The sequence below is a fragment of the Frieseomelitta varia genome, unplaced genomic scaffold, assembly GCF_011392965.1.
Source record: "Frieseomelitta varia isolate USP_RPSP 00005682 unplaced genomic scaffold, Fvar_1.2 scaffold_827, whole genome shotgun sequence".
Lineage (NCBI taxonomy): Eukaryota > Metazoa > Arthropoda > Insecta > Hymenoptera > Apidae > Frieseomelitta > Frieseomelitta varia.
Window position 1 is genome coordinate 159,099 of NW_025110620.1, and position 26,487 is coordinate 185,585.

The window sequence follows — 26,487 nt, forward strand, 5'->3', positions numbered from 1 at the left end:
GACATTTAAAATCTATTGTATACGCAACATCGATTGAAAATGCTGAAATACTACGAAATAGAATAGAGCAAGGCTTCCGACGAAATTCGAGTAACACCAGGAATGATAGAGAGAGTAACCAGAGCAATGACAAGACGCGTGCAGGTTTGTCTTCAAATGCAAGGTGGCCATTTCGAGCATCTTTTGTAAAAGTAATTAAAACAGAAAATTCATTATATCTCATAAACAGAAGACAGATAGGACATATTTATATGACTTTTTTTCATTAATTTTAGGCGTACAATCAGCTCCCTGTGTATCATCACCCTACACTATCAATTCTTTTTTATTATTGCCATTAGAATTAACGGTGTTCATTGAAAGGGGCTCTCTGACCACGAACAAATAATTTTTGCTGTTCCAGGGGGGGGGGGGGGGGGTTCCGAGACAATGGCTCGTGTGAGATTCATAGATAACGTCCGGTCGATTATTTGTAAGAACGAACAAAAGACTGATTTATAAAGGTCCCTGTGGCAATGCATCAATAGTGGTAAAATTACGCCGATGTGTAATTTATGCTTGTGTTTTTCTCTCGAATGTAGGGGAGATCAAGCATCGTCATCGGTAGAAGGAAACTTCCAACAGTGAAATACGAATGAAGAAATACAAAGCGAAGACGGGGGTTGCACGATATTGCGCGATCAATCTTTGACGAAATGATATCGACGAAAGAATTCACGGTATTCGCGAATCTCATCAAGATATTCATTGCTAACAGCAATAGCATGTCGTTTATGGGCGAACGCACCATAAAAATCACTTAGTTTTGGAATTTTTTAATTTAATCTATTTAATACTACAGAGAATGTAAAATGCAAAAAGAAAAAATATGTTAAATTCTTTTGAACACGTGAATAATGTTATTGAATGCACAAACTATATAAAAATTTATCCGTTCATTTATAAAGAAAACAGAAATACATTTTGTTCCTTCGTCACCACGTCGTCACTTCGCCAGACAATTTTCGTATCTTTTTTCTAGAAAAGAAGGCTGTTCTGAAAAAAATAATGGTTACTTTAAAGTGGATGTCGATCAGATGATGTTAAAGTGCACGAACGAACTGCACGATGAATGCAGCGATGAAGAAATACTAAGCGAATCTTTGAAATTTCGTTTCATAGTTGCAGTATCAAAAGATATTGATATTGGAAGAATTTTATAATATCAAACGAAATGTTGAACGCAATATATTTTTCCGTGACGGGTAAATAGCATTCGTTTGTTTTATGGTTATTTCGAATGTTTTGAAACGAAACAATCCGGAGACCGTGGCGAGAAGATTTGAACTCAAGCGTTCGAATCGAGGTTACAATTGATTAATGCTAGAGATTAGTACACATGGAACGATGGATTTTGCAAACTTTGTGACTAAAATTGCTGTTGAATAACATTTATTGTAGCTTGAAGCTTGCCGAATTCATTGTGACCGGTGTTCTGTCAATCGATTTATTAAAGAAAGATCAAATATGTATCAAACAATATATAACTTTGAACAAACAAAGTAAAAGTTGCTCGTAACGCTAATACAGGCTTTCGCGAAGCTATATTAAGGAAACAGACAACTTTGAAGGCAGAATTGAAATACAAACACGAACGATGGATCACAGGATCGATTAAAGATTATGAAGTCATGAAATTACTGTAGAGTGGGCAAAATGTATCAAAGTCGAAATTTATTTAATATTACTTTCAAGAAGCTTCGGGAAGTTGAAACTTGTATTACGAATTTCGAGGGTTAAGCTCTAGGAGTAACGAGAAAGGTGGATGAGACAGCTTCCTTGGCACAGAATTTCAAGAGTTGGCTTAAAGCTCACGTTCCGTGGCTTGATTAGTTTCTCCAATTTCTGCATCTTTGTTTTGTATTCACGAAGTTAATCAATTGAGCGGACAACAGAAAAATTGTGGCGGCCACTGGCATGCAAACGTGAGGGAAAGTTCTCTCAAAACGAGAAAACTTTGCAGGAAATTGTTGATTTAATCATGAGGTAATCGTCTGAAATGAACCGCGAGCACATGAAGCTTCTTTGTGAAACAAAGTAACTTTTCGTCGTTACAGAGGCATTTTCTCAAGTACCAAGATGAAATATGACTGATATTTGAGAAATAAACTGCGTCAAGGAAGCGTGTCTCTTGATATTTAGAGCATCCGTTCTCAGCGGAGCACGAACGAGATCCATGGAAAAAATGATCTACGACCTCCTGTGAATTACGCTTTGATTAACAAGACACCATTGGAAAAAAATATTTTATAGAGAGAGCCATACTTTGACATTGGATATAAAAATAATTCGAATAATTAGAATTAATAATCGATCTATCAAAAACTACTTAGATATTTATTTTGAGGAATTGAAGGCTGCAAAAATCTAGAAAATGTTGTTTGTTTCGAAAGCAGTGTAAATCCATTTTTTAAGAAAATTGAGATAAATTATCAATAGTTTAAATTTGAAAATACTCGTTTGTACAATACTTGTTATAATGTTTAATAGATGAAACAGATTTTTGGATAGATTCCATTCAATTACGTTCGTAAAAATGTAAAATTGCACAAACAGTCCGCTGTCTGATAATCAAACGATCCGAATTGAATATTTAGATGGGACGATGGTTTAAGATCATTTAAATTTTATATCTTAATATCACCGACGAACACGCAAACGGAACAAAATAAAGCAGAAGATCGATCGTTTAATGATTCATAAAATCAAAACACGCGGCGTTAAATAAATAATAGCATGATTTCCGAGATTAATCAATGGCACGAAAATAAGTTATGAGCTTCCAGAGATTCCTGTTGTCCGAATCATGCTTTAAATATTACACAATATATTTCACAATAAACGTTTCACAAAACCGTGTTAAAATTGCACCGTGAAACTCTCACGGTTGAATTTCACGGCAACTCCATGCATCTTTCACGCTTAGAATCTCGTCTCTCCCGTATGAGACGCTCCGGCTTCAACGTCTCCAATCATATTTGGAAACATATTTTCGTAAATTCTTTCGCGGGGAATTCAACCGCCGATCTAATAAAAATTCCTCGCATCATTTTCAATTACGTGTTCCCCGGTTCGAGCGTTATGGATTTCAGGAACCGGTTATTTACGAGAGGCTTCCACTTCATCGTATATCCGCGTATATCGTTATTAAACTTCATATACGAGATGTTTTGAGAGCACGACAGGGTATTCTGAGTTATTCCGCGAGTTATTTGCCATCCTGAAGAATAACCTCGCATTAATCGACTCACTCATGATAACGTTCGCCACGCTGAATGCTTTCTACGAAGCGCAGACCAGAACGAGGTTTAAACTGGTGTTCTATTTTTATTGATACCGTTTCGTTGACTCGCGTTTCTATCTCGAACAAGGATCGTGCCTTGACTTATTGACATTAAGTCGTTTCACGGATCGAGCAAGAGATCCATTGTATAAGAGATCCGAATTGTTTTCCAAGCGATCGTATTCCTAACAAGCGAATATTACAACGTTAATTAGAAACTGTTTACACGTCATCACTAAGAGACTAGATTCGTCGCTAATGCAATATTCTGTAGTTGGCGCAGGAAACATGGCCCCTATTTAGTTAAATTCCAAAGCTGAATTCCTTGTTTATCCGTGTACAGTGAGAGGTATATTCGCAAAAGTATAATATATACTTCGAAAGGGCGAGATTTGTCTAATACTAGACATTTTCTGTTACATTGAAAGATTTGGAAAGAACGGGAAATTAATTGATTATACAATTAATTGTTTCTGTAGCGACCAATTTTTAAATGCTTGGACCTCGATTTTGTGGAATGATTCACGAACGCGGCAATTGAACATTTTCGTAACGCGGTTAAATTTTATTTGGTGATATCTAAATTTATTCATATTACAGTAAAACTCTGTTCATACGAACTCGATTTATTTGAATGAGATTTCTGTCAGTAATCGATCAAATGAACTCTTGTTGGTTGAATCCATTTATTTGAATCTGAATTCCTATTGAATGGACGATAAATCACTAGTGAAAAAAAGGGAAAAATCATCATTTGTCTAATGACAAGTTTATATAGCTGTACTGTTAATAAAAACGGAATATTTTAATCATTTTTTTCTCCAAAGATTACCATGCTTTACTTCAAACTATAATACTACTTTTGTCATGTTCAATTTGTCAAACTGTAACACTATTTGTATCATTTAGAATCGCAAAGAAAATAAATGTATAATATATATAATATATACAATAAATGTATAATATATATATAATATATACAATAAATGTATAATATATATATAATATATATAATAAATGTGGATTTATCTTATTAAAATGAAGCACAAGATTGCTCTAACTGCACAGACGCGAGGACCGATTCAGTATCCACGAAGGGAAACGCACAAAAACAGTATCCTCTTTAGTATATCCAGCGACGGTCTAACGAAATTCATAAATACGATAGGGTGACATATTGCCGCCTACCACCGTCTCTTTACGAACATGATTTATCGAACGGATTTAGGCGAGATGCACATCGACATCTTATGTCATCTTAAGCTCGTCTCATTTCAGATCGATGTAATATTATCGTATCCGTTTCAATCCTAGCCACAGTGTTTCCTGAAACATTTATCGTCTAGCACAAAAAGAAAAGAGAAAGAATCTCGCAGCAATGTATTTTGCTAGTACAATCTCGCGTTCCCTTCGTAATCTCCGAGTCTCTCGGTTAGCTTTGCACAATCCCTGATAAATATTCTATTTTACCATCGAGATCGAATTGGATATCTCGCGACGAAATGCGTGAAAAAATAGTCGATGAATTACGCAAGCTATTTCCACTTGAAACGATATTCCCTTCTTGGCGCAATGAATAACTTAACGAGATCCTTTCTCGCTGTTTAACCTTAACTGTGCATTATCGTCGCGTTTCTGCTAGAACCCGCTTATGTACTTTTAAAAAATACCAATAATACTTTGAACGAAGTAACGAGGCAGTTTGAGAAATAAAAAAAAAGAAGAGAGAGAGAGAGAGAGAGAGAGAGAAAGAATGGAGGACCATTCAATTTAGAGACATTCCCACTATCCGAAACGACAAAGGTCGACTTCGTGTTCCCAGCGGATCAATGTCGAGAGCAAGCATTTCGATTTCGCCGTCGAAGCAACCGCCTTCCCGATCCAATTTTTCTTCCCCGAGAAATACTTCTCCTTTTTCGATCTTTTGTCTTCTACTGTTTTTTTTTTTTTTTTTTATTGTAGTTACGTGCTTCACGAGGAAAACGAGTTATTGGACAAGCGATCGAGCGTCGGCTAATAAACGCCGCGAGCGAGAAATCGTTTCCTCCGGGGAGAGCTTGAAATCGTCATCGTCTGTTCCAGGTGAACAAGACGAGAACGAGCTGGTCGAATGAAATCTACAGCACGATCCCTGAACGGCGAAGTAGCGCAACCGGTCGTAAAGCCAGGCTCGAATCCACAAACTCACCGAGCGTCCACCGAGGATCCTCACCAGCTAAGAATCCCCCTCCGACGCCGCTGCCGCCGAATAAACATCCGCTAGCTCGTGATCGTGTTCCCTGATCCTAATTCGATTCTGAGGCAACGCCAAGAACCAAGGCGTTACCTCACGTCGATTTTCGCGTTTCACGTAGCGTGCTTAACTCGTAGAGCAAATTCTGGCTCAGCTCGTGCCTCGTCCCGCTGCGGCTCGAATGTGCTGAATGGTGAACGGTGAAAACGGTGGTTTTCGAGAAGCGTGGTAATTATGCCGGTTGGAAGACAAAGCGGTGAGCCGCGAGTGAAGAGGATCGCGCGGCGTTGCTCGTTCGTGGACAAAGTGCCCTAGTTCGGGCACGATGACTCGGTGCTTGTGATCTGCACGTTTAACAAAGGACACAGCTCGACGATGTTAGAACGTGAATGTATAGTGGACAACGGGATAACTCTCTGTCGATAGAACTTGCGACGGCGACATGGAGGTAAACCTGACAAGCTCCTGGACGAGCAACTTGACCGCGATGCTTCACCAGCTGCCTTGTAACGATAGTTTCCTCGGATGCATCGAGGAGTGCGGGGTCGGCTCGTCTGGCTTCGATCACATGTGCACCGTGGAAAAGGGGACCTTCACATCGTCGATGACACTGCTGTGCAGGCCGTGCGATTACTCCAATTGCGACGTGAACGTCTCGTTGATTCTCAGCGGGCTGGAGAGCATCGAGGGTGTCTTTCTGTCGAGGTTGCCGAGGTTCAGGGAGTGCAACGTGACCAATTTCGACGATCAGGTGAAGACTCGGGACATGAGATTTTAAACTTTCGTTTGCAACTCCTAACGACAAACGATCTTCCCCTTCGCTTTGTTAACGTTCGCAGGTTTTGGAATGCACACCGGCGGAGAACGCAACAGCGGAGGACCTGACGATCTCTTGCTCGCACAGAACGAAATTGAGCTCGGCGACGAGAGGCCGCCGTTTCGACTGGAGCTTCCTCTTCGTCGCGGTGTTCATCGTGGCAGGCGGCTTGGGGAACATACTGGTCTGCCTGGCTGTCGGACTCGACCGAAGACTGCACAACGTCACCAATTACTTCCTTTTGTCCCTCGCCGTTGCCGATTTACTCGTCAGCCTGTTCGTGATGCCATTGGGTGCGATCCCAGGATTCTTGGGTGAGTTCTTTTTTTCTTTTTTCTTTCTGCACGAAGTATCACAGCGCTGGGAAATTTCCATCGCCTCGATCGATTCCCGTGTATTTTCTAAATACACGCGGCAACTCGAGCTGTTATTGTTATGCAACTATTATCGTTTGCTTTAGTAGCAACGAATTATTAGATTTCCACGACGCGGTGCTAGCCGTGGAATTTCGTGGTGTCTTCTTTTCTACAATATGAATATTGTAATATTTGATTTGATATTGTATTCCGAGACGGCCGCGACGAATCTATCTTTCTTTCATTTTTAGACACTTCGAAACTCGTGATCGTACAGGATTGTGCCATTTTCTCCTTTTCTCTCTCCAATCGAATCCGAACGGTGGGATGCATTACCGGTGGTTTGGGACCGTGCCAACGTGGCAAAAACAAAGGGAAACTGATCGATTAAATCGAACTAATTAAAGCGCCGTGAAACTTCTGCGACGATCTGCTGATCCATTAGCCGCTATATCCGATTCCCTGTCGTTTCGCGATCATTTATGAAAAGGCTATCGTTTCGCAGCTTGGTGTTGCAACAGGAAAAGCTATTCGTTTGCAGAAAGATATTTTTTTCTACGTCTCTTGGAATCGTGATTTCGCAAACAATGAGAAAGTTGTAACAGCTATGTGTATATGCAGGGTGTTTCATCTAAATATCTGTCTTGTTTGTTATTGTATGAAAATACCTCTCGTGATTATTTCAGAAACTATATTGAATGGTGGAAATAAATTTTTCTCGAGATCTGCGAAATTTTTTTATTCAATAATTTATCAAACGGAACCGTATACTTTTTTCAATATTCTAATATTCTAATCAGAAAACTCAAGTTGAGCGGTCCCAATGATATACTATACTGTCCGGGCTATTTAATTTTGAGAAAGTAACTTCAAGTAGATCATTTGCAAATAATCTTTATTTTAATTAATTAATTGAAATTTAAAACAAAATCAGAAATTACTTTGCAAAAACGTTATTCGACAACTAAACAATGAAATAATTTAGAAAAATTAAGTCGTAACTTAAATTAAACGTAGAATTATTTCGAGATATAGACAAACAGGATAATATATTATTTAAATACATTAAATATTTTATTCAATTGATCTAAAGTTATCGGTTACGTAAATTAGATAAATTAAATTAAGAATGTACAATATAAACATATTTATACACATGATTTGAATCTTTAATACCTGTTTTACGATTTTGTATTACAATAAGTAAAACTATTCGTTTTTTCCTATCCTTGAGATGATTAACTTAACAAACAATTAATTGAAGTGAACTATTCAAAAAAATCTCTAAAACTTGTCTTGCCGTTTGCTACATATTATAATAAACTGTTCGTTTGTACTTTGAGCTGGTAATTTGACAAGCAGCTGTAAATAAATTATTTAAAGAACCTTTGTCGCGGATCGATTGATCTCGAAGATTGTCTTACGAGATTTAACGAGCGGTCTTCCAATCGAATCGCTTCGAAAGCTTTCTTTAATCGTGTCGAACATTGCTCGTGACAAAGTCGGGTAAATTTCGTGTGACGGAAGCACGAAACAGAGCATTGAGAAGTGCACTTTCGGTGCAATTTCATCAACGAGCTTTCACGACTCGAATCGTTTCTTTTCTTCTTGTTTCTTTCCAGAACCGCGATACACTTCTCGCGTTTTCCGCTACTCTGACCGCTGTTCCGTAGAACGTGGATCACACCGTGCTACAATGAAAGCAGTGCTCGTTTCTCCTGACACGCCGACGGGAAGGAAGCTCAGATTTAAAGGAAACCTGAACAAGTTGCGGAACTCGATAAAAATTGAATGTAATCGCGCTGCATTGATGCGAGAACGCAGGCAAATGGATTAAACTCGCGGAAGATTGTTCTTAACGAACAAGTTCAGGGTGCGTTTTAATAGCTCTCCCGGGCAGCTCGAAAGTTCTTCGTGTCACGAGAGAGGGTGCGAAAGTTTTAGCTTTCAGCGGCGGGGAGGGAGAGGGAAATTATAAAGCGATAGAAACCGATAACTCGAGTCGCCGACGGGAAAATCGAGGGTGAAGCTCGACGAAAAAACTCGACGTGTTTACGAACTTTCTACGCATTTCCCTCGGGAGGAATCATTCGACCATGCTCGCGCCCGAGTATCCGTCCAACAAATTTATTTTCGATAATCGCGTAACCGACGTAGAACTGCCCGACATTTCTTCGAAAGTTGCTCGAGCGAATAAGGACAAGGCCTGTGTTCAATGACGTTCGAAAATTCAGTGTCAGGCAGCTGACAAGTAATTCTCGTTAAAAGCGATGAAAACAAAAGAAATGATGCGATTTCCCGGCCCGTCTCTTTACGACTGTAAAACGATCCTGTAATTCGTGGAATTCTACCTCGCGTTCGATTTTATTCCACGGGAGGAGAGTCTCCCGTTTTAACGAACAGAATCTGATAAAATCGAGGACAAAGGACAAAGGTTAGGGTATTGTCGTCAAAGGGTCTTCCGCCTCCACCTCTTGAGGTTTAAAGGAGAGCTTTTCCGTTCGACGCCGAAATTCGTTCTTGCGACAACTTGTCTCCCTCCTCTCTGTTACTTAAGGAAACGACGCAGCACGGTATAATCGCCCGATGAAGATTCATCCGTCACGGAAGCGGAAAACGAACTGGTACGTCGCTCGCTTGAGATCCCGCTTTTCTCAGATTACGTTTGCAACACGATCCGCGGCTTGAATCGCGTGCTCCGCGATGATGAGACAGAGACCCGCGGAAATGGGAGACGATATGTGAAAGAAAGGACACGCGAGACGTACGACGGTTCGCGTCATGTGATCAAGGTTGGACGGAAAATTTCGCTGTTTTCAAGCCGCGAGACAACAACCCGCGGCATCGTTCGTCTCATTAATTTTTGTCTTCTTCTCTTATTTTCGCAACGAACCGACTTCGGCGAAGTTCCGCCACGTTAACGATTGCGAAACGGTTCTTACAAGACACGTAACTTCGAAACATTTCAGACGGTCCACAGTTCCGAGAAAATCTATCGAGAGAACGCAATTCCGAGATAGTTTCTTGCATACCGTTCGAGAAATTTACTCGCAGGTATATACGGGATATCGCGTCAGTTAAACGTTTCCTCGGAGGTATACTCGTCCGTGAGAGACGACGAAAACTTCTGCAACTGTTGCGCGATAAATGCCATAATGAATAGATGCACGACGCCCGTTACGTCGCGAAGCCCGTACTATTGTAACTTTGATGGGAAAAAGAATCCCGTGTAAGGAAAGTCAAAGAAAATATAACAACAGTTTAGTATTTGTTCTTTTTAAATTAATATTTATGAATTGTCTTCTATTCTGGTATACAAACCTCGCCAAATTCCCCCAACAATTTTCTATAGTATAATGTCGAAGTCCGGAGACTTGGCTGGCCATTCTAAAAGACGAATTTTTTTGTTTGCTGCTTTCGTGGCATGCACGACAAAAAATATACTTATTTCTGGCGTGTTAATTTGTTCGTCAATCATTTCAATGTACTTTTTACTAATTAATTTCCCAAGTAATAAATTTTATTTCCATCTTACCTTAGTAACCAGTTTTCCCAAATCATCTTACCGCCATTTCTCATGGTTTCAACGACTCAGAAGTTGCTCCTTTCGTAGATCACGATAATAGGAGTGGAGGCTATCAAATCCGTTTAAATTGTAGCTCCTCTCATCGGTGAACACGATTCTTCCTCATTTCTTCTTCATAAAAACTCGTTGCAAATTGCAAACAGAATATGTTCTTGCTTTAACCAAGGTTTACGTTGTTTCAGATGAAAAAAGTCGAACATTTCTGACATTCGTAGTAACTTCAGCTTTTTCTGCAATTTGTCTCGCAGTTAAGCTTGAACACTGCGGTCGTCCACAACTTTTTCATTCTCCATAATTGTCGGGATTTTTTTAGTAAATTCATCATTATTTTATTTTCTACCAACTATTTTAGCTATCTTTGTCACAAAATAATATTCTTCATTTAATTTCAATATCGTGTGGAAAATATTTATTTCGCAAAGGAATGTTACGCCTTCGATAGCTTCCATACGACTAAGAAGCAAAAATGTTCGAACTTATTCGCCTCGCGATTGCGGACAATATTTATACTTTCGTTTTTATATTTCTGAGAAATTGCGTTTCTCTGTAATAACACTCGATATAACGCACGTGGCAGGATAATCCATGCCCAAAGATACTGATGTGATGTTCTACGCATTCTCTCTAGTTTACGACGCATAATGTAAGAAAATATAGTGTGTGTTATCTGTCTGTTTCGAGGTGTATTATAAAAAGTACCGTATTTATTTCACATACTCTTTTATATTACGTGCGCTTTGTGCAATTCTGCACTTTTAAATTTCTTATAAATAATACATAAAAATCCGCAGTCTAATTATATAATTGTAACTAGATTGCGGAGTTTCATGTACTTTATAATTTTGTTCATAACATATGTGATAAGTGTACGAATACTTTTGCGAGCCACTATATGTGCAAAAAAATAGTCACGCTTGAACATTAAGTGCTATTCACTATCGTTTAGCGGACTTTGTCAATAACCAGTAAAACGGTAGAAAATCGCTTTTCCAGTAGAAAACAAAATCGCGGAAGTATGAAACAACATCATGGAATTTTTCGATAAACAATATGACGACGAAACTGAAAGATACGCTTGAAAATTCGGATCACGTATTTCGGTACGCTATAGTGCCGTGTAAATCGCAATTAGGCGACGCACCTCGATCGTCGAAAACGGAACGTACGTGCGCGACGTGTGCGATACACGTTTTCCTTCGCTGATAGTTAAACAAGGTTAAACGTTGCAAGCGCGACTCGAAGCGTGCGCGGTTTTCGACGATTTTCGAAATATTACCTCGAATCAATATTTAGCCGTGGCTGAAAAATTAAAGCATGACCTACTCTCTCTTTCTCGTTTCACCCACATTATATATACATATAATATACAAATGCAACGGAGATTGTGCAAACAGCGAGCCACTCGATGCTCAGACGTTCAAACACAAACGTCATACCAGCTAGAAATCTCGGGAAATTTGTTTCCCCCGATTTTGTTTGAACTGGCCCTTCTGTTTGGCCAAGACGGCTTCGATTTCGATTTCGATCCTTATCTATGCACACGTGAGAGCTCGGTTCGCGGCAGGAAACACAACGCCCGGGATTTATCGTTTCCGCAGGGGATTCGAGAAACTTCGCGGCAACTTGATAAATGGACTCGTCGAAAAAAAAAGGGGGGTAACTATGGGGTGAAAATGATCATCGCGCGCTGGCCACTATTGAGATATATTTCGTTTCGGCGCCAGCCGACGGTTCATCCATTTTACGCTTGTTAAAAATGGAAATTCGTAACGATCAATCGGCGAAACCGAGCGACGCGTAGTTCGGCAATTAATTTTCCCTATTCGACTATTCTGCCGTTCGATTGTTCAGGTTCGTCGGTTGCGCGAAACAGGCAGCTCCACCGGAACGGCGAATTTTTAAAAGAAATTTTCAGCCCTTTAAATATTTTCTGCGTTTTTATCGGAGCAGTTATTTTATCGCAGCAACTTCCCGCAATATTCCAGGAGTAAAGAGTATTTCTGAAAATTTTCAAAAACATCTCTGAAATTCTTCTACCCCGAGTCGCCGAATGGATTTCCAAAGTTCCGCGTTTCACGAGTTGGTTCGTAAACTACCACCGGCCTCTCCGCCCCTTTAACTTCTTTCACAAAAGTCCAAGTTCTTGGTATTTGTGGTATTGTTCGCGAGTTTGTACCTCGATGTAACAAACAAATCAGACGTTAATAGGAATTTGCCAAAGGAGTACGTGCTACCGAGATTGCCAAGGGAAGATTTGTACAATAGTCCGTAGCCAAAATCCGATTGATGAATCGTATGAAACAAAGGAACATGGTGCTGATCAAACATGTCCACACGCTATGATTGAATGAAATTCTCGACACTCGAAACGTTGAGAACGAATGTTATTTCTCTTAACGATCGAATGAAACGCGAGCAAAAGATACGAAATTCTATAAAATTAATATTCACACTGACAATACTAAATTTTTTTTTTTTTCTATGATAAACATAATAATCTGTCAATTTATAAAGTTTGAGATTTTCGGAAAAGTTAGAAAAGTGTTGTGCAGTGGCAATCGGCTAAAGACAATGAAAATCACAACTTGCAGTGTATATGAAACTTGAAGAAAGGAAGAAAATGATTTTTGTAAACTTGAATAGGAGAATTATAATTCTGAAAAATAAGAAAGTTTGTAATTTGTGGGGAACCACATTATACCGATTAAATTCGTAATTTTTAGATCTGAATGATTGATAATGTTAATAAAAACACATTTGATTTTGTTACTTTCATTCAAGCTTTATTTTTACAAACATTGGAAGCAAAATTTTGGATTTGTGCATTCAAGGTGTTCCAAATCTCTTCTGTTTCAGAATTTTATTTATTTTAGACATATCTTAAAAAAGACTAAATAAACATATTATTATTGAATTTCAATTGCTAATAGATTAAACTTACAAAAAGATCTTTTATCAATCGATACTGTATTACAATTATAGTATTAAGGTTTCTTTATTACATTCAATGCTTAATTATGTACCAACTAGAGATGGTACATAATTAAATAAATTTTAATAAAATACATTAAATCTCATCAAAATACATAGAACGAGAGATCATTTACATGTTTGAGAAACAAAGGCTCAGCCTTAAAACAAATTTTAATTCATGGATTATCAACGTATAGACATATTTAACATCTCAGTACATCCGAAACAAGCGATCATTCAAACAAAGTGCTAAATATTTTGACGAAAGGAACGAGAATTAACTTTAATTGGTGCTGTACGGTGCCCGACCCTCCCTCACTTCTTTCTAAATTAAACGCAAATTTGCCAATTCGCAAATTACACGATCCAATATGTAATTACATTCTCTCTGCGAACATACAACGGCATTTCACGGCTCGACGAATCTTATTTTGCAATTGCAAAACTTCTTTCAGCAAACGAGCGAATTACGTACATTTCCGCGTTTGTATATTTTCGCAATCACGGCGATGTTCTTTTGCTCTCGTTTTGTTCCCACCGAGAAAATGGCGTTCGACCGCGAAGCTTCCTACAGCCATTTCGCGGCTACGACAGCGCTACATTACGCGGCAGGGAAAAAAAAGAAAAGGTTATTTTCATTTCTTTCGGACGGTGGCCAAATAGGCGTGCCTTGAATGCGCATTTTATTACACAGTTTGCCTGGTAATATGATTTTTCTCGCGTAAAGCCGGCGTATTTAGGGAATTTCGTCTCTAATTACCGGGTAAGAAAAACAGGGGAAAACGTTGAGAGGTTGAATATGCCGGGTAACACACCGTGATTTTAGGGTTTGCTAATTAATTAAGCCCGATGTGGTTGCACGTATAATAAATCCTTTTAATCACTGTGGTCATTCTATTAACGTCAGGTTAGACTGTCTCGAATACTCGTGCTGCTTGACCGAGGCATTTATTTAAATATTATAGTCCTCTGCGATGTCCACCCTCCGCCAACTGCAATTTTGTGGAATTATTATTAGTTCAGATTATTTTCGAGAGTGAATTATCGCTAAAGTTGCCGCTTTGCACGATGGATCTTCGTTGACGGCAACGATTCAGCTTTTTGCTGAATTTCTCGCCCGTCAATATCGGCGATTCTACTTGAACGTCAATAATCGTGTGAGCAATTCCTGCGCGATGCAGTTCGAGCCACTCACAGTGTATTAGCATGAAATTTCACGATGGACAGATGTCACTTGGACCTGTTGGAGATGTTCGAGGTTGTCATCGTCTATATTTCGCGCTTACAATTAGTGCACCGCCGTAATTAGAACTCACTGGCGGATTTCACTCGGGAACCGATATCAACAGTGAAAAGAATTCTTGATAAATGAAATTCTCGCTGGACCTCGAGTGAAATGTATTTCACTAAAAAAGTGTCTAAGTGACATTTATCTCGGTGATTTTTACATTTTCGATAATGGCGCATCGTTGTAATAAAACTGCGTTTCTCTGCGGCCAATGTCTCCGAATATACATTAATCATACGTTAAAATTCTCGGAACAGAATTCAGCATAGGGTTTTATTGGGAAATGTATTTCCTCGAATGCAGGATATACATATATATATATATATGTAGAGTTTGTTCCAACTGTTTAGGTAGGTTTCGTTGTATAATTAAATGACCCAGTTTGAAAAAAGTTTCGTCCATTTCCTATGTATCGTTTCTGACCTGAAACTGTCCCTAACGAGGATATTGGCTGGCTAGTTTTACGCTTTTCTTTACGACGCACAATAAAGAGCATAACCAAACTAATAACCATAGATTTAGAAACGACACACGAAGGTGTCCAGGTGAATGAATATTGTAGAAGCATTTCGTACGTTAATGCGATAATTTAAATAATTTTTCAAAGTTGTCTCATTTGTCTGTAACAAGAAATATTCGCTGATTCAATTGTGTTTCATGTGATATTAAGATTGTGTAAATCTGTTTCTACATTGAATGAATCAGCGAATATGAGGTAGAAAATATGCCTTAAAGAATATTTTTTAAAGAAATTATTATATCTGAACATGATTGAGATCTTAAGCTAATACAAAGTATAAAATTACAATAATTAGTCAGTCATAATGAGTCAAATTTCAACTGCTTGAAAAAAGAAAAACGGGTGTTTTGAATATTTTATTGATTCTAATTAATTCGTTAGCTAAAATTCTCAGAATATCGACAATACATCTATTTAAAAAAAGAATATTTAAATAATAAATCGAAAGTCTACATACAATTACTTATTAAAAAATAAAAAAACATTTGAAGCTCTGTGCAACAATTGTGCAAACAATTCTTTTTTTATTAAAAAAAGAGAATATTTACGAAATTATATAAGATATTTACGAAATTGTATAACAATGGGAAAAAAGTTCCAATTAAAAGTTGCATTGTTTTCTATGGTATATTGTGGTGGTGCAAAATTTTCGAAAATTAAAAAGAAAATTTATACTGCACGACGTAGAACAATTTTGTGCAACAATACAACTTTTAATTTCACTTTTTTTTTTCTGTATCTTAATCATCTTAAAGTTCACCTTCGTAATATTATCCAGCGAATTTTACATGGTACAATTTCTTATACATGTACAGAAATAGAAATTCTTCCTCGAAAAATAAAATTTAAAAGGCTGTAAAATTAAAATTAATTAAAAAGTAGAATAATAAACTGCAAGAAGTTGTTTTGTTTCGGCATACATAGTTTCTTAAAATTCAGTAAGCCCTTAAGGAATTCAGATGAAATTTTCTATAAACACATGCACAGCAGATGTATTTGTATAAACGCAGTGGAGAAGCATATTCCTATTTTTCTACAAGGTACACAATCTTCAAATATTGCGTTCGCGTACACAGAAACAGAAACACATTTCGTCCAGTGAAAAATCTCTGAAGCATACATCGAGATGCTGATGATTTTTTGAAATATTCGATTCTCTTTCTTTAATGTATTAATTAGGAAAGAGTTACATAACATGTTGCTAGAATTCCAATCTTTGCAATATAATAATTACTCTGTTTATACATTTATTATTTTTTTAAGCCGTCATATTATTTCCATTAAAAAGATCACAAATTACGTGTATCATAATGACACTTACAAAGACTAAGATCGACCAGACCAAAATCAATTTATTTCTATCAATTACTAATTTTACAATTACAAAAGTCTTTGACTAAGAAACGAATTGGTTAACAGATTAAATAAAATACTCGTTGCACTGGTCAACCATCACATTCGCAGTTCTATAAAATAGTGCTTTGGGCTAATGTTTCTCTCAATTTATTTACTATTTAGCCCCCGAGAGCTCTTCATTTACCAGACAATACGAGTAACGCGACAATAATTACTGTATCATGTACAGTGGACTATTGCTGCGTCCGCTGTAACGAGATCTCGTCGGTTTAAATCTTGGAACAATGGTTTAACATACAGCGAATGGTTTAATATTCGTTCGTTAAAGCTTTTTACTAAATAAACAAATTACCCGCGGCATGCGAGTAACGTTTCACGAAAGTCCGAGGGAGAACACAAAAGAACAGAAAGTGGAATAAAGTTTGTGTTTGAAGAGGATACGTGCGCGCACGCACCGCCTGTGTTTTATTATAATTGGATCTATTAAGAACAGAGACAATTTGCCATCGTCCGGGGGAGCTGAAAAGTATCCACGAAGATAAAACGGCGCGCTGAAAGCTTGGGTATTTGGGGATTCGGTGAGATATAGGCCTTGTCGAAATCTCTATTCCCTTCTTTCCAGCACTTCTCACGTTTGCGTTATTTTATTACGGATCACTTATATCTATTGTATGTGTATTCTACTGCTTTTGCTAGGCACTTTGATAAGTGGATCGCAAACGTTTTATGCTGGAATTACCAGTCTCTAATAAAATACGTAATAAAATACTAAAATATTCACGATCATTATAATTTAAACGATAATGATTGGAGTAAACTAATCTACACAATCGTGTCTCTATTTAAACGGAAATCAATATTAATTTTAACAAATGTATCCGCGGAGAAAAGAAAATCCGTCATATTAACATCATATTTGATAGTGTGAAATTCGTGTGACCCGTTGTGAGAGATTTAGTTGGAAAATTCTTGGTTCCATGACATTAATTTCTAACATTAAAATCGTGTTATATTTGCATAATTGATGAAAGAAACAACTGAAATGACTCGGTAGCGTAAGACTTGAATTTTAACTTTTAAAGTACAAAACTATGTAGAATATACATAACGTAAAAAAAGATAAATTATCTATAAGAAGAAAAAGATAAATTTTTATATCCTCAAAAATATGAATTTGTACAAAAATCTAATCATCCTAATATTAAAAATTAATATTTATTTCTTGCAAAAAGTAGTACAGTGTCTTTTACATATGTTTCACATATGTTAGAAAAACCTGTGATACTTAATTATAATATTTATTAAGTTATTATTTATTACGTTAACATTTTTTTAACTCATTTAACTCATATTATGAAAAAAGAAAGGAACAATTTCACTAATTGAAGTATTTTTATAAGACCATTTGCTATTCTAAGTGCCACTTAAATTTTTCTAATCCCCTGAAATGATTTTTATTGACAGTATTAATTGTTTCGTTCAAGATATTAACATTACTTTCCTGACAAATTCTTCAAATCGTTCAAACGAATGTTTCTCCCTCATCCTGTTCTCAATTGAAGCTTTAGTCATTGAGATATCTGCTCGAAATAAAGCGTCGAAATAGAATCACGCGCATGAAATCAAATAGACGAGCTCCGAATCTGGTGATCAATTGTTCCAGGGGGAACGACGAACAGACGCGCGCTGATTTTACCTATTTACGATTCGTCCTTTGTAATCCGGCCGAAGAAAAGACGTACTTCATTCCCGCGAAGGGAAATGCTGGAAAGCTGCGGGGCAAATCGATTCTACTCGATGAAAGAAGGAACTAGTTCCGGTGGAATTTTCGATATGTCGCAACGGGAAATAATTTCTAAAATGTGATGCTATAAGATATTCGTCAAACGTCGAGACAGTCAAAGATACTGACTAACGTTTTTCTAGTATATAATACGGGAAAATTACAACAGTACAAAAACTTGTTTTTTAATTTTGAGTATAATAATATTTTTATAATTTCTTAATTTTTAACGAAAGATATCTATGGAAAACAAAATTATTTTGTTTCTTTGTGCTTTCTAGAATTTGGTCTTTTGTATATAACTGAATTAATTAGGTACTTCTATACATAATTTAATGCACTTTTCTAGCTATGGAATTCTAAAATTACAGAGATTATCAATTTGGAAATTCAGAAATTGTTAATTGATAAATTTAAACTTCCAAGAAACGTTTCATATGCATCTATCTATGACATAATATATTGTGACAGAGTAAAATTTATTGTTAGATAAAAGGCTATTTAGACCGCGTGCAGCAGAGTACATTATGATTAACAGATAATAAATTATAGAGATGATGTATTCTCGAGATATACAACGTCTCAAAATACAATTACACTCTCTCCTTCTCCATTTAACTAATTTTTTTAGAAAATTTGATCGATTTCATCAATATCAGTTTCACAGTAATTTCGATTTTATACGAAAAACAAACGTGGCGCAAATTAAATAAAGAAACGGATAGATGTACGAGTCGAGTTGCACAAAAGAAATTTCCAATAAAACCGCAAGCTGGTGAAAGCTTTGGCTACCGTTTCACACGAATCCTGAAACGATTTCACGGATCCAGCATCCACAATGACCAAATTTCCGCCAGAGATTTACACAATTACCAAAAGAGCACGAGGAATCTAATTCATTCTGCTTTTGGTGTTTCCGGTAATGTTGTTCCCAAATCCGCTTTTCAGTTACACTATAAATTATTTGTCCAGCTTTACGCCGATAGATGAATAGTAATAGGATTAAGCATGTGCTTTGTATAATAATTATTAATGTGTGATGTCTTACAAATATTCAGAAAAATGAAACGTGAATTGATATGATCGAATTCCTGCAGATTATATCTAAATCTTTTGTTTTAATGAGTCTCTATGCTTGAATAAAATAAAAAACTACACATGAAAGATATATTGAATCTAATTACGAATACATCGAAAACTATTAATAAATATATCTCAATACATTAATTACAAATGAGAGATGAGAAATTATTAAATTAAATTTACCGATCATCATTGTTCTTGACAGTTTAATCTCTGTATTATATGTATTTATTCTGTTTGTTTTTAATAAATAATAGAAACAATTACTTACTAATATTTACGTTTTAACGTGAATATAGCAACAATATATCATTGATGACGTTTCATTTAGTTTATAACTTTCATATTTAATAATAATAGTTTAATTTAATAGTTTGTTATTTTTAATGTTTCAATAGTTTCATATTTTCTAATTTTAATTCCTATTACTAGTTGCGCTGCGGTGCAATGCCTGTCTAAATCGATATAGTAGGATATGATACGAAAAATGGTAAGAGGTAGCCCTCCAAAACATGGGAAACGAAAAAGCATTGGATGTCCGGTCTATTCCAGTTAATCTGATCTTCGGTTGCACAAACGAATATCAATAAGTCTCTGTTGGTTTCATCTTTCGAATCTTTTTAAATCTATTTTGTTTTCAAAGGGGATCTCGTCCTGTTAGCTTCTCTAACAGATTCCCTAGATTTCCCAATCGTATTTTTCAAGCTAAATTGAAATATTTATGAACGATACCAGTCGCTTATTCTCATTTGTTTTGACATCTTAATGGCGAAATAGGATAAACCTCAGGAACAAATGTCATTTCTTACAATATATTTGAAAATATTTCATGAGTCTTTTGTTTTCGTACACATGTACATGAGAATTAAGATTAACGATAACTGAATACTTTATTCTTTGGTATATGTACCTGATTTTTTAAATCAAATTTGGTAACTTTATATTAAATTTTCTATTAAAGATAATTATTACATGACACATGTATAATATTACAAACATATATTATTAATTAAACACTTTACTTACTAATAGCATAGTTGAAAGAGATATAAGATTAATCAAATCATATTAAAATAACTAGAGTATGGATGTTCACACAATTCAAGATTTATTTTTATTTTTATATTTTTATGTTTATTTTTCTAAAGATTTATTTCACTCATTATTACTATATAATAATTATATATTTATTTTACTAAGTATTATTATATAATAATTATATACTTCGAGTATTTCATATGTAAATAGTGAATAACGGTATATAATTTATACATAACTAAGTATACTTCGAATGTTTTTACATGTATATTTTTATATATTTGAAATTTTATATATTTTATTGTATACAACTATGAACTTCCCTAAAACATCTGTAGTGAAATGTATAAATGACTTTTCGGTTTAATCATCCGTTGTTGAAAAAAACGACACGCTTCATTCCTGAAATTCCGAAATAACCGCAATCGTACGATCGTTTGCCATTACGACAATTCGGATTGAACGGCCGTGCACGAACTTTCCCTAGTCGATTTCGAAAAAATTCCTCCGCGAGGAATTCACGCGGATGAACTAACTGCTCGCTGGCTGTCGGCTGCGGTTAATCCAGTTCAAACTTCTGATATTCCAACGAAAATCGCGCAAAATCGATCGGCGCCCAGCTGTCCGCCATTATCCCGAGCGATCCCCTATCGAAAGGTCAAATGCAAATGATCAAGATGGCTAGTATGCGTCGCATCATACTGATCCACTTTTAAACCGACCCTTTGAACATCGTCCTGCCACTTTAGATCGTCGACTTTCGTTGAATCTAGCGACAATCTCGAGGAGCGAGGTAATGAGTACGGTTAATGGAGGTCGCGAAGGGAAAAACGAGCGAGGTCGATTGAAATCGTGTCACCGGTGAATTATTACTCGAGCCTCTTTCAACGGGATGGCCGAACAAGGTGTTGGAAAAACGTGATTTCCGATAAAACGTTGCATCTCGAGGAAATTGTAAGTTCCTCTTTCTAGTGGCACTTGATTTCTAACTACTAACGAACATCACCTTTGTGAAAGGAAGTTCCATCCTGGCGCGATTTTGATTTCCGCGGCAGCGAGTATCGAGGTTAAGTGTGTTTTTCCGTTTATTGATAAAAACATGCTGATGGAACGGCAATCGATGAGTTTCGTGAACGATGCTCGCTGCCACGAATATTATCGATAGTAGGTAAAAAATGCTGGAAATAGTTTCGCTTTCTTACGTAGAATAGTCGAGACTGGAGTTAAATGATAAAAGGGAAGTTTGTGTTACCGAGAAACTATCTTACGTATGATATGTATGTAGGTTTTTCATTAGTACAACAAATGAGAGATTAATGCAATGAATAATACAGCTCCGAAATCTATGAAATAGCATTAAATAACATTTATTTGCAAATTTAAATCAGATATTAGTATATGATGAAACAGCTTTGGTCAGTACGTACGTTGGTTATCCTTATCTCATTTTTATGAGAGATATTTAAACTCCCACGTCTGCCAACACTATAAAAAAAAATTTCTACTGATGGACAATCTGTTGATCAAATACGCAAGTGATGATGATCAATATATACCAGCAATATTTCTTAATAGACTATGAAAATTATACATAACACACATATAATTTTTCATCTATTTCTCATAAGATTACAGTAAAGTACATAGAACAATATTAGACAGAACACCATCAAATCATATTATATATATCTACGGAAACCAGAATATATTTCTAGCTGAACATTTGAATTTCGTACAGGCAATACAGCAAAAACCTCCTTGAATAGGGATCACATCTCCAAGCCGCTAGCTCTTATGATCCCAAAAAATTCAACAGCGTATAAATCGAAAATCACAAGACATTTCACCGTGAAAATTCGAATTTTACAACAGGGGAATATGAAGCTGGAGGAGAAGGAACAATAAAGCACCATCGTGCGGTGTTCCTAACACAGATACTCTACGACAAAACTTCAAGCGAGAATTTAGAACCAGAAACTATTTCTCGCAAAAATTCTGGATTTTACGTCAGGAACACATGAATATCAAGAAAGTGGCACGACAAGGCACACAGTTCAGCGGTTCTCCTGATACAGAGGACTTTCGGCAAAACTTCAAGAAAGAATATCTCGAGAAACAAAAGGTGCGTATCGCTGAAATTTCGAATTTTGTATCAGGAGCACATGACAATCGAAGAGGTGGCACGCCAAATTCCGAGAACCAGCTGTGCTCCTGGTTTTGCAAATATTCAAAAAATTTTCACGAGCGAATAACCGGAAAAGCAGCCGGTTTCTCAGGCTGAAATTTTACATTTTGTATCAGGAGAACATGACAACCGAAGAGGTGGCACTGCAAATTCCGAGAACCAGCTGTGCTCCTGGGTTTGCAAATATTCTTAAAATTTTTAGGCTCGAATATCTGGAAAAACAGCCGGATTCTCAGGCTGAAATTTTAGATTTTGTATCAGAAGAACATGACAATCGAAGAGGTGGCTAGCCATATTCCGAGAACCAGCTGTGCTCCTGGTTTTGCAAATATTCTTAAAATTTTTACGCGCGAATATCTGGAAAAGCTGCCGGTTCCTCAGGCTGAAAGTTTAGATAATGTATCAGGAGAACATGACAATCGAAGAGGTGGCACGCGAAATTCCGGGATCCAGCTGTGCTCCTGGTATTCCAAACATTCTTAAAATTTTTAGGCTCGAAAATCTGGAAAAACAGCCGGTTTCTCAGGCTGAAATTTTAGATTTTGTATCAGAAGAACATGACAATCGAAGAGGTGGCTCACCATATTCGGAGAACCAGCTGTGCTCCGGGTTTTGCAAATATTCAAAAAATTTTCACGAGCGAATAATCGGAAGAGCAGCAGGTTTCTCAGGCTGAAAGTTTAGATTTAGTATCAGAAGAAGATGGCAATCGAAGAGGTGGCACGCTAAATTCCGGAGCCAGCTGTGCTCCTGGTATTGCAAACATTTTTAAAATATTTATGCGCGAAATATCTGGAAAAGCTGCAGGTTCCTCAGGCTGAAAGTGTAGGTTTAGTATCAGGAGAGCACGACAATCGAAGAGGTGGCACGGCAAATTCCGAGAACCAGCTGTGCTCCTGGTATTGCAAACATTCCTAAAATTTTTACGCGCGAATATCTGGAAAAGCAGCCGGTTTCTCAGGCTGAAATTTTAGATTTTGTATCAGGAGGACATGACAATCGAAGAGGTGGCACGCCAGATTCCGAGAACCAGCTGTGCTCCTGGTTTCTCTAATATTCAAAAAATTTTCACGCGCGAATATCTGGAAAAGCTGCAGGTTCCTCAGGCTGAAAGGTTAGATTTAGTGTCAGGAGGGCATGACAATCGAAGAGGTGGAACGGCAAATTCCGAGAACCAGCTGTTCTCCTGGTTTTGCAAATAATCAGAAAATTTTCACGAGCGAATAACCGGAAAAGAAGCAGGTTTCTCAGGCTGAAATTTTGGATTTAGTATCAGGAGAGCATGACAATCGAAGAGGTGGCTAGCCATATTCCGAGAACCAGCTGTGCTCCTGGTTTTGCAAATATTCTTAAAATTTTTACGCGCGAATATCTGGAAAAGCTCCCGGTTCCTCAGGCTGAAAGTTTAGATATTGCATCAGGAGAGCATGACAATCGAAGAGGTGGCACGGCAAATTCCAAGAACCAGCTGTGCTCCTGGTTTTGCAAATATTCCAAAAATTTTCACGAGCGAATAACCGGAAAAGCAGCAGGTTTCTCAGGCTGAAATTTTAGATTTTGTATCAGGAGAGCATGACAATCGAAGAGGTGGCACGGCAAATTCCGAGAACTAGCTGTTCTCCTGGTTTTGCAAATATTCAGAAAATTTTCACGGCCGAATAACCGGAAGAGCAGCAGGTTTCTCAGGCTGAAAGTTTATATTTAGTATCAGATGAAGATGGCAATCGAAGAGGTGGCACGCTAAATTCCGGAGCCAGCTGTGCTCCTGGTATTGCAAACATTTTTAAAATATTTATCCGCGAAATATCTGGAAATGCTGCAGGTTGCTCAGGCTGAAAGTGTAGATTTAGTATCAGGAGAGCACGACAATCGAAGAGGTGGCACGGCAAATTCCGAGAACCAGCTGTGCTCCTGGTTTTGCAAATATTCAAAAAATTTTCACGCGCGAATATCTGGAAAAGCTGCAGGTTCCTCAGGCTGAAAGTTTTGATTTAGTATCAGGAGAGCATGACAATCGAAGAGGTGGCACGGCAAATTCCAAGAACCAGCTGGTCTCCTGGTTTTGCAAATATTCAGAAAATTTTCACGAGCGAATAACCGGAAAAGAAGCAGGTTTCTCAGGCTGAAATTTTAGATTTTGTATCAGGAGAACATGACAACCGAAGAGGTGGCACTGCAAATTCCGAGAACCAGCTGTGCTCCTGGGTTTGCAAATATTCTTAAAATTTTTAGGCTCGAATATCTGGAAAAACAGCCGGGTTCTCAGGCTGAAATTTTAGATTTAGTATCAGGAAAACATGGCAATCGAAGAGGTGGCACGCCAAATTCCGAGAACCAGCTGTGCTCCTGGTTTTGCAAATATTCAGAAAATATCCACGCGCGAATATCTGGAAAAGCAGCCGGTTTCTCAGGCTGAAATTTTAGATTTTGTATCAGGACGACATGACAATCGAAGACGTGGCACGCCAGACTCCGAGAACCAGCTGTGCTCCTGGTTTTGCAAATATTCAAAAAATTTTCACGCGCGAATATCTGGAAAAGCTGCAGGTTCCTCAGCCTGAAAGTTTAGATTTTGTATCAGGAGAGCATGACAATCGAGGAGGTGGCACGGCAAATTCCGGGAGCCAGCTGTTCTCCTGGTTTTGTAAGTATTCAAAAAATTTTCACGCGCGAATATCTGGAAAAGCTGCAGGTTTCTCAGGCTGAAATTTTGGATTTAGTATCAGGAGAGCATGACAATCGAAGAGGTGGCACGCCAAACTCCGAGAACCAGCTGTGCCCCTGGTTTTGCAAATATTCAAAAAATTTTCACGCGCGAATATCTGGAAAAGCTGCAGGTTTCTCAGGCTGAAATTTTGGATTTAGTGTCAGGAGAGCATGACAATCGAAGAGGTTGCACGGCAAATTCCGAGAACCAGCTGTGCTCCTGGTTTTGCAAATATTCAAAATATTTTCAGGCGCGAATATCTGGAAGAGCTGCATGTTCCACAGCCTGAAATTTTAGATTTTGTATCAGGAGAACATGACAATCGAAGAGGTGGCACTGTAAATTCCCAGAACCAGCTGTGCTCCTGGTTTTGCAAATATTCAAAAAATTTTCACGAGCGAATAACCGGAAAAGCAGCTGGTTTCTCAGGCTGAAATTTTAGATTTAGTATCAGGAAAACATGGCAATCGAAGAGGTGGCACGCCAAATTCCGAGAACCAGCTGTGCTCCTGGTTTTGCAAATATTCAGAAAATATCCACGCGCGAATAACCGGAAAAGCAGCAGATTTCTCAGGCTGAAATTTTAGATTTTGTGTTAGGAGAACATGACAATCGAAGAGGTGGCACGGCATATTCCGAGAACCAGCTGTTCTCGTGGTTTTGCAAATATTCAGAAAATTTTCACGAGCGAATAACCGGAAAAGGAGCAGGTTTCTCAGGCTGAAAGTTTTGATTTATTATCAGGAGAGCATGGCAGTCGAAGAGGTGTCACGGCAAATTCCGAGAACCAGCTGTTCTCCTGGTTTTGCAAATATTCAGAAAATTTTCACTAGCCAATAACCGGAAAAGAAGCAGGTTTCTCAGGCTGAAATTTTGGATTTAGTATCAGGAGAGCATGACAATCGAAGAGGTGGCACGGCAAATTCCAAGAACCAGCTGTGCTCCTGGTTTTGCAAATATTCAAAAAATTTTTACGCGCGGATATCTGTAAAAGCAGCCGGTTTCGCAGGCTGAAATTTTAGAATTTGTATCAGGAGAACATGGCAATCGAAGAGGTGGCACGGCAAATTCCGAGAACCAGCTGTTCTCCTGGTTTTGCAAATATTCAAAAAATTTTCACGCGCTAATATCTGGAAGAGATGCATGTTCCACAGCCTAAAATTTTTGATTTGGTATCAGGAGAACATGACAGTCGAACAGGTGGCACGGCATATTCCGAGAACCAGCTGTGCTCCTGGTT

The 26,487-nt window shown here is 37.6% G+C and overlaps 1 protein-coding gene across 1 annotated transcript in view; it reads left to right on the plus strand.

The window, feature by feature from the left end:
- LOC122536381 (5-hydroxytryptamine receptor 2B) overlaps window positions 1–26,487 on the plus strand; it is a 65,535-nt gene that overhangs the window by 12,589 nt on the left and 26,459 nt on the right. The window contains exons 2-3 of the mRNA XM_043668711.1: window positions 5,405–6,306; window positions 6,395–6,686. Of these exons, the coding sequence (XP_043524646.1) occupies window positions 5,998–6,306; window positions 6,395–6,686 (601 nt within the window). The 5' untranslated portion in view covers window positions 5,405–5,997. The remainder of the gene's footprint in view (window positions 1–5,404; window positions 6,307–6,394; window positions 6,687–26,487) is intronic.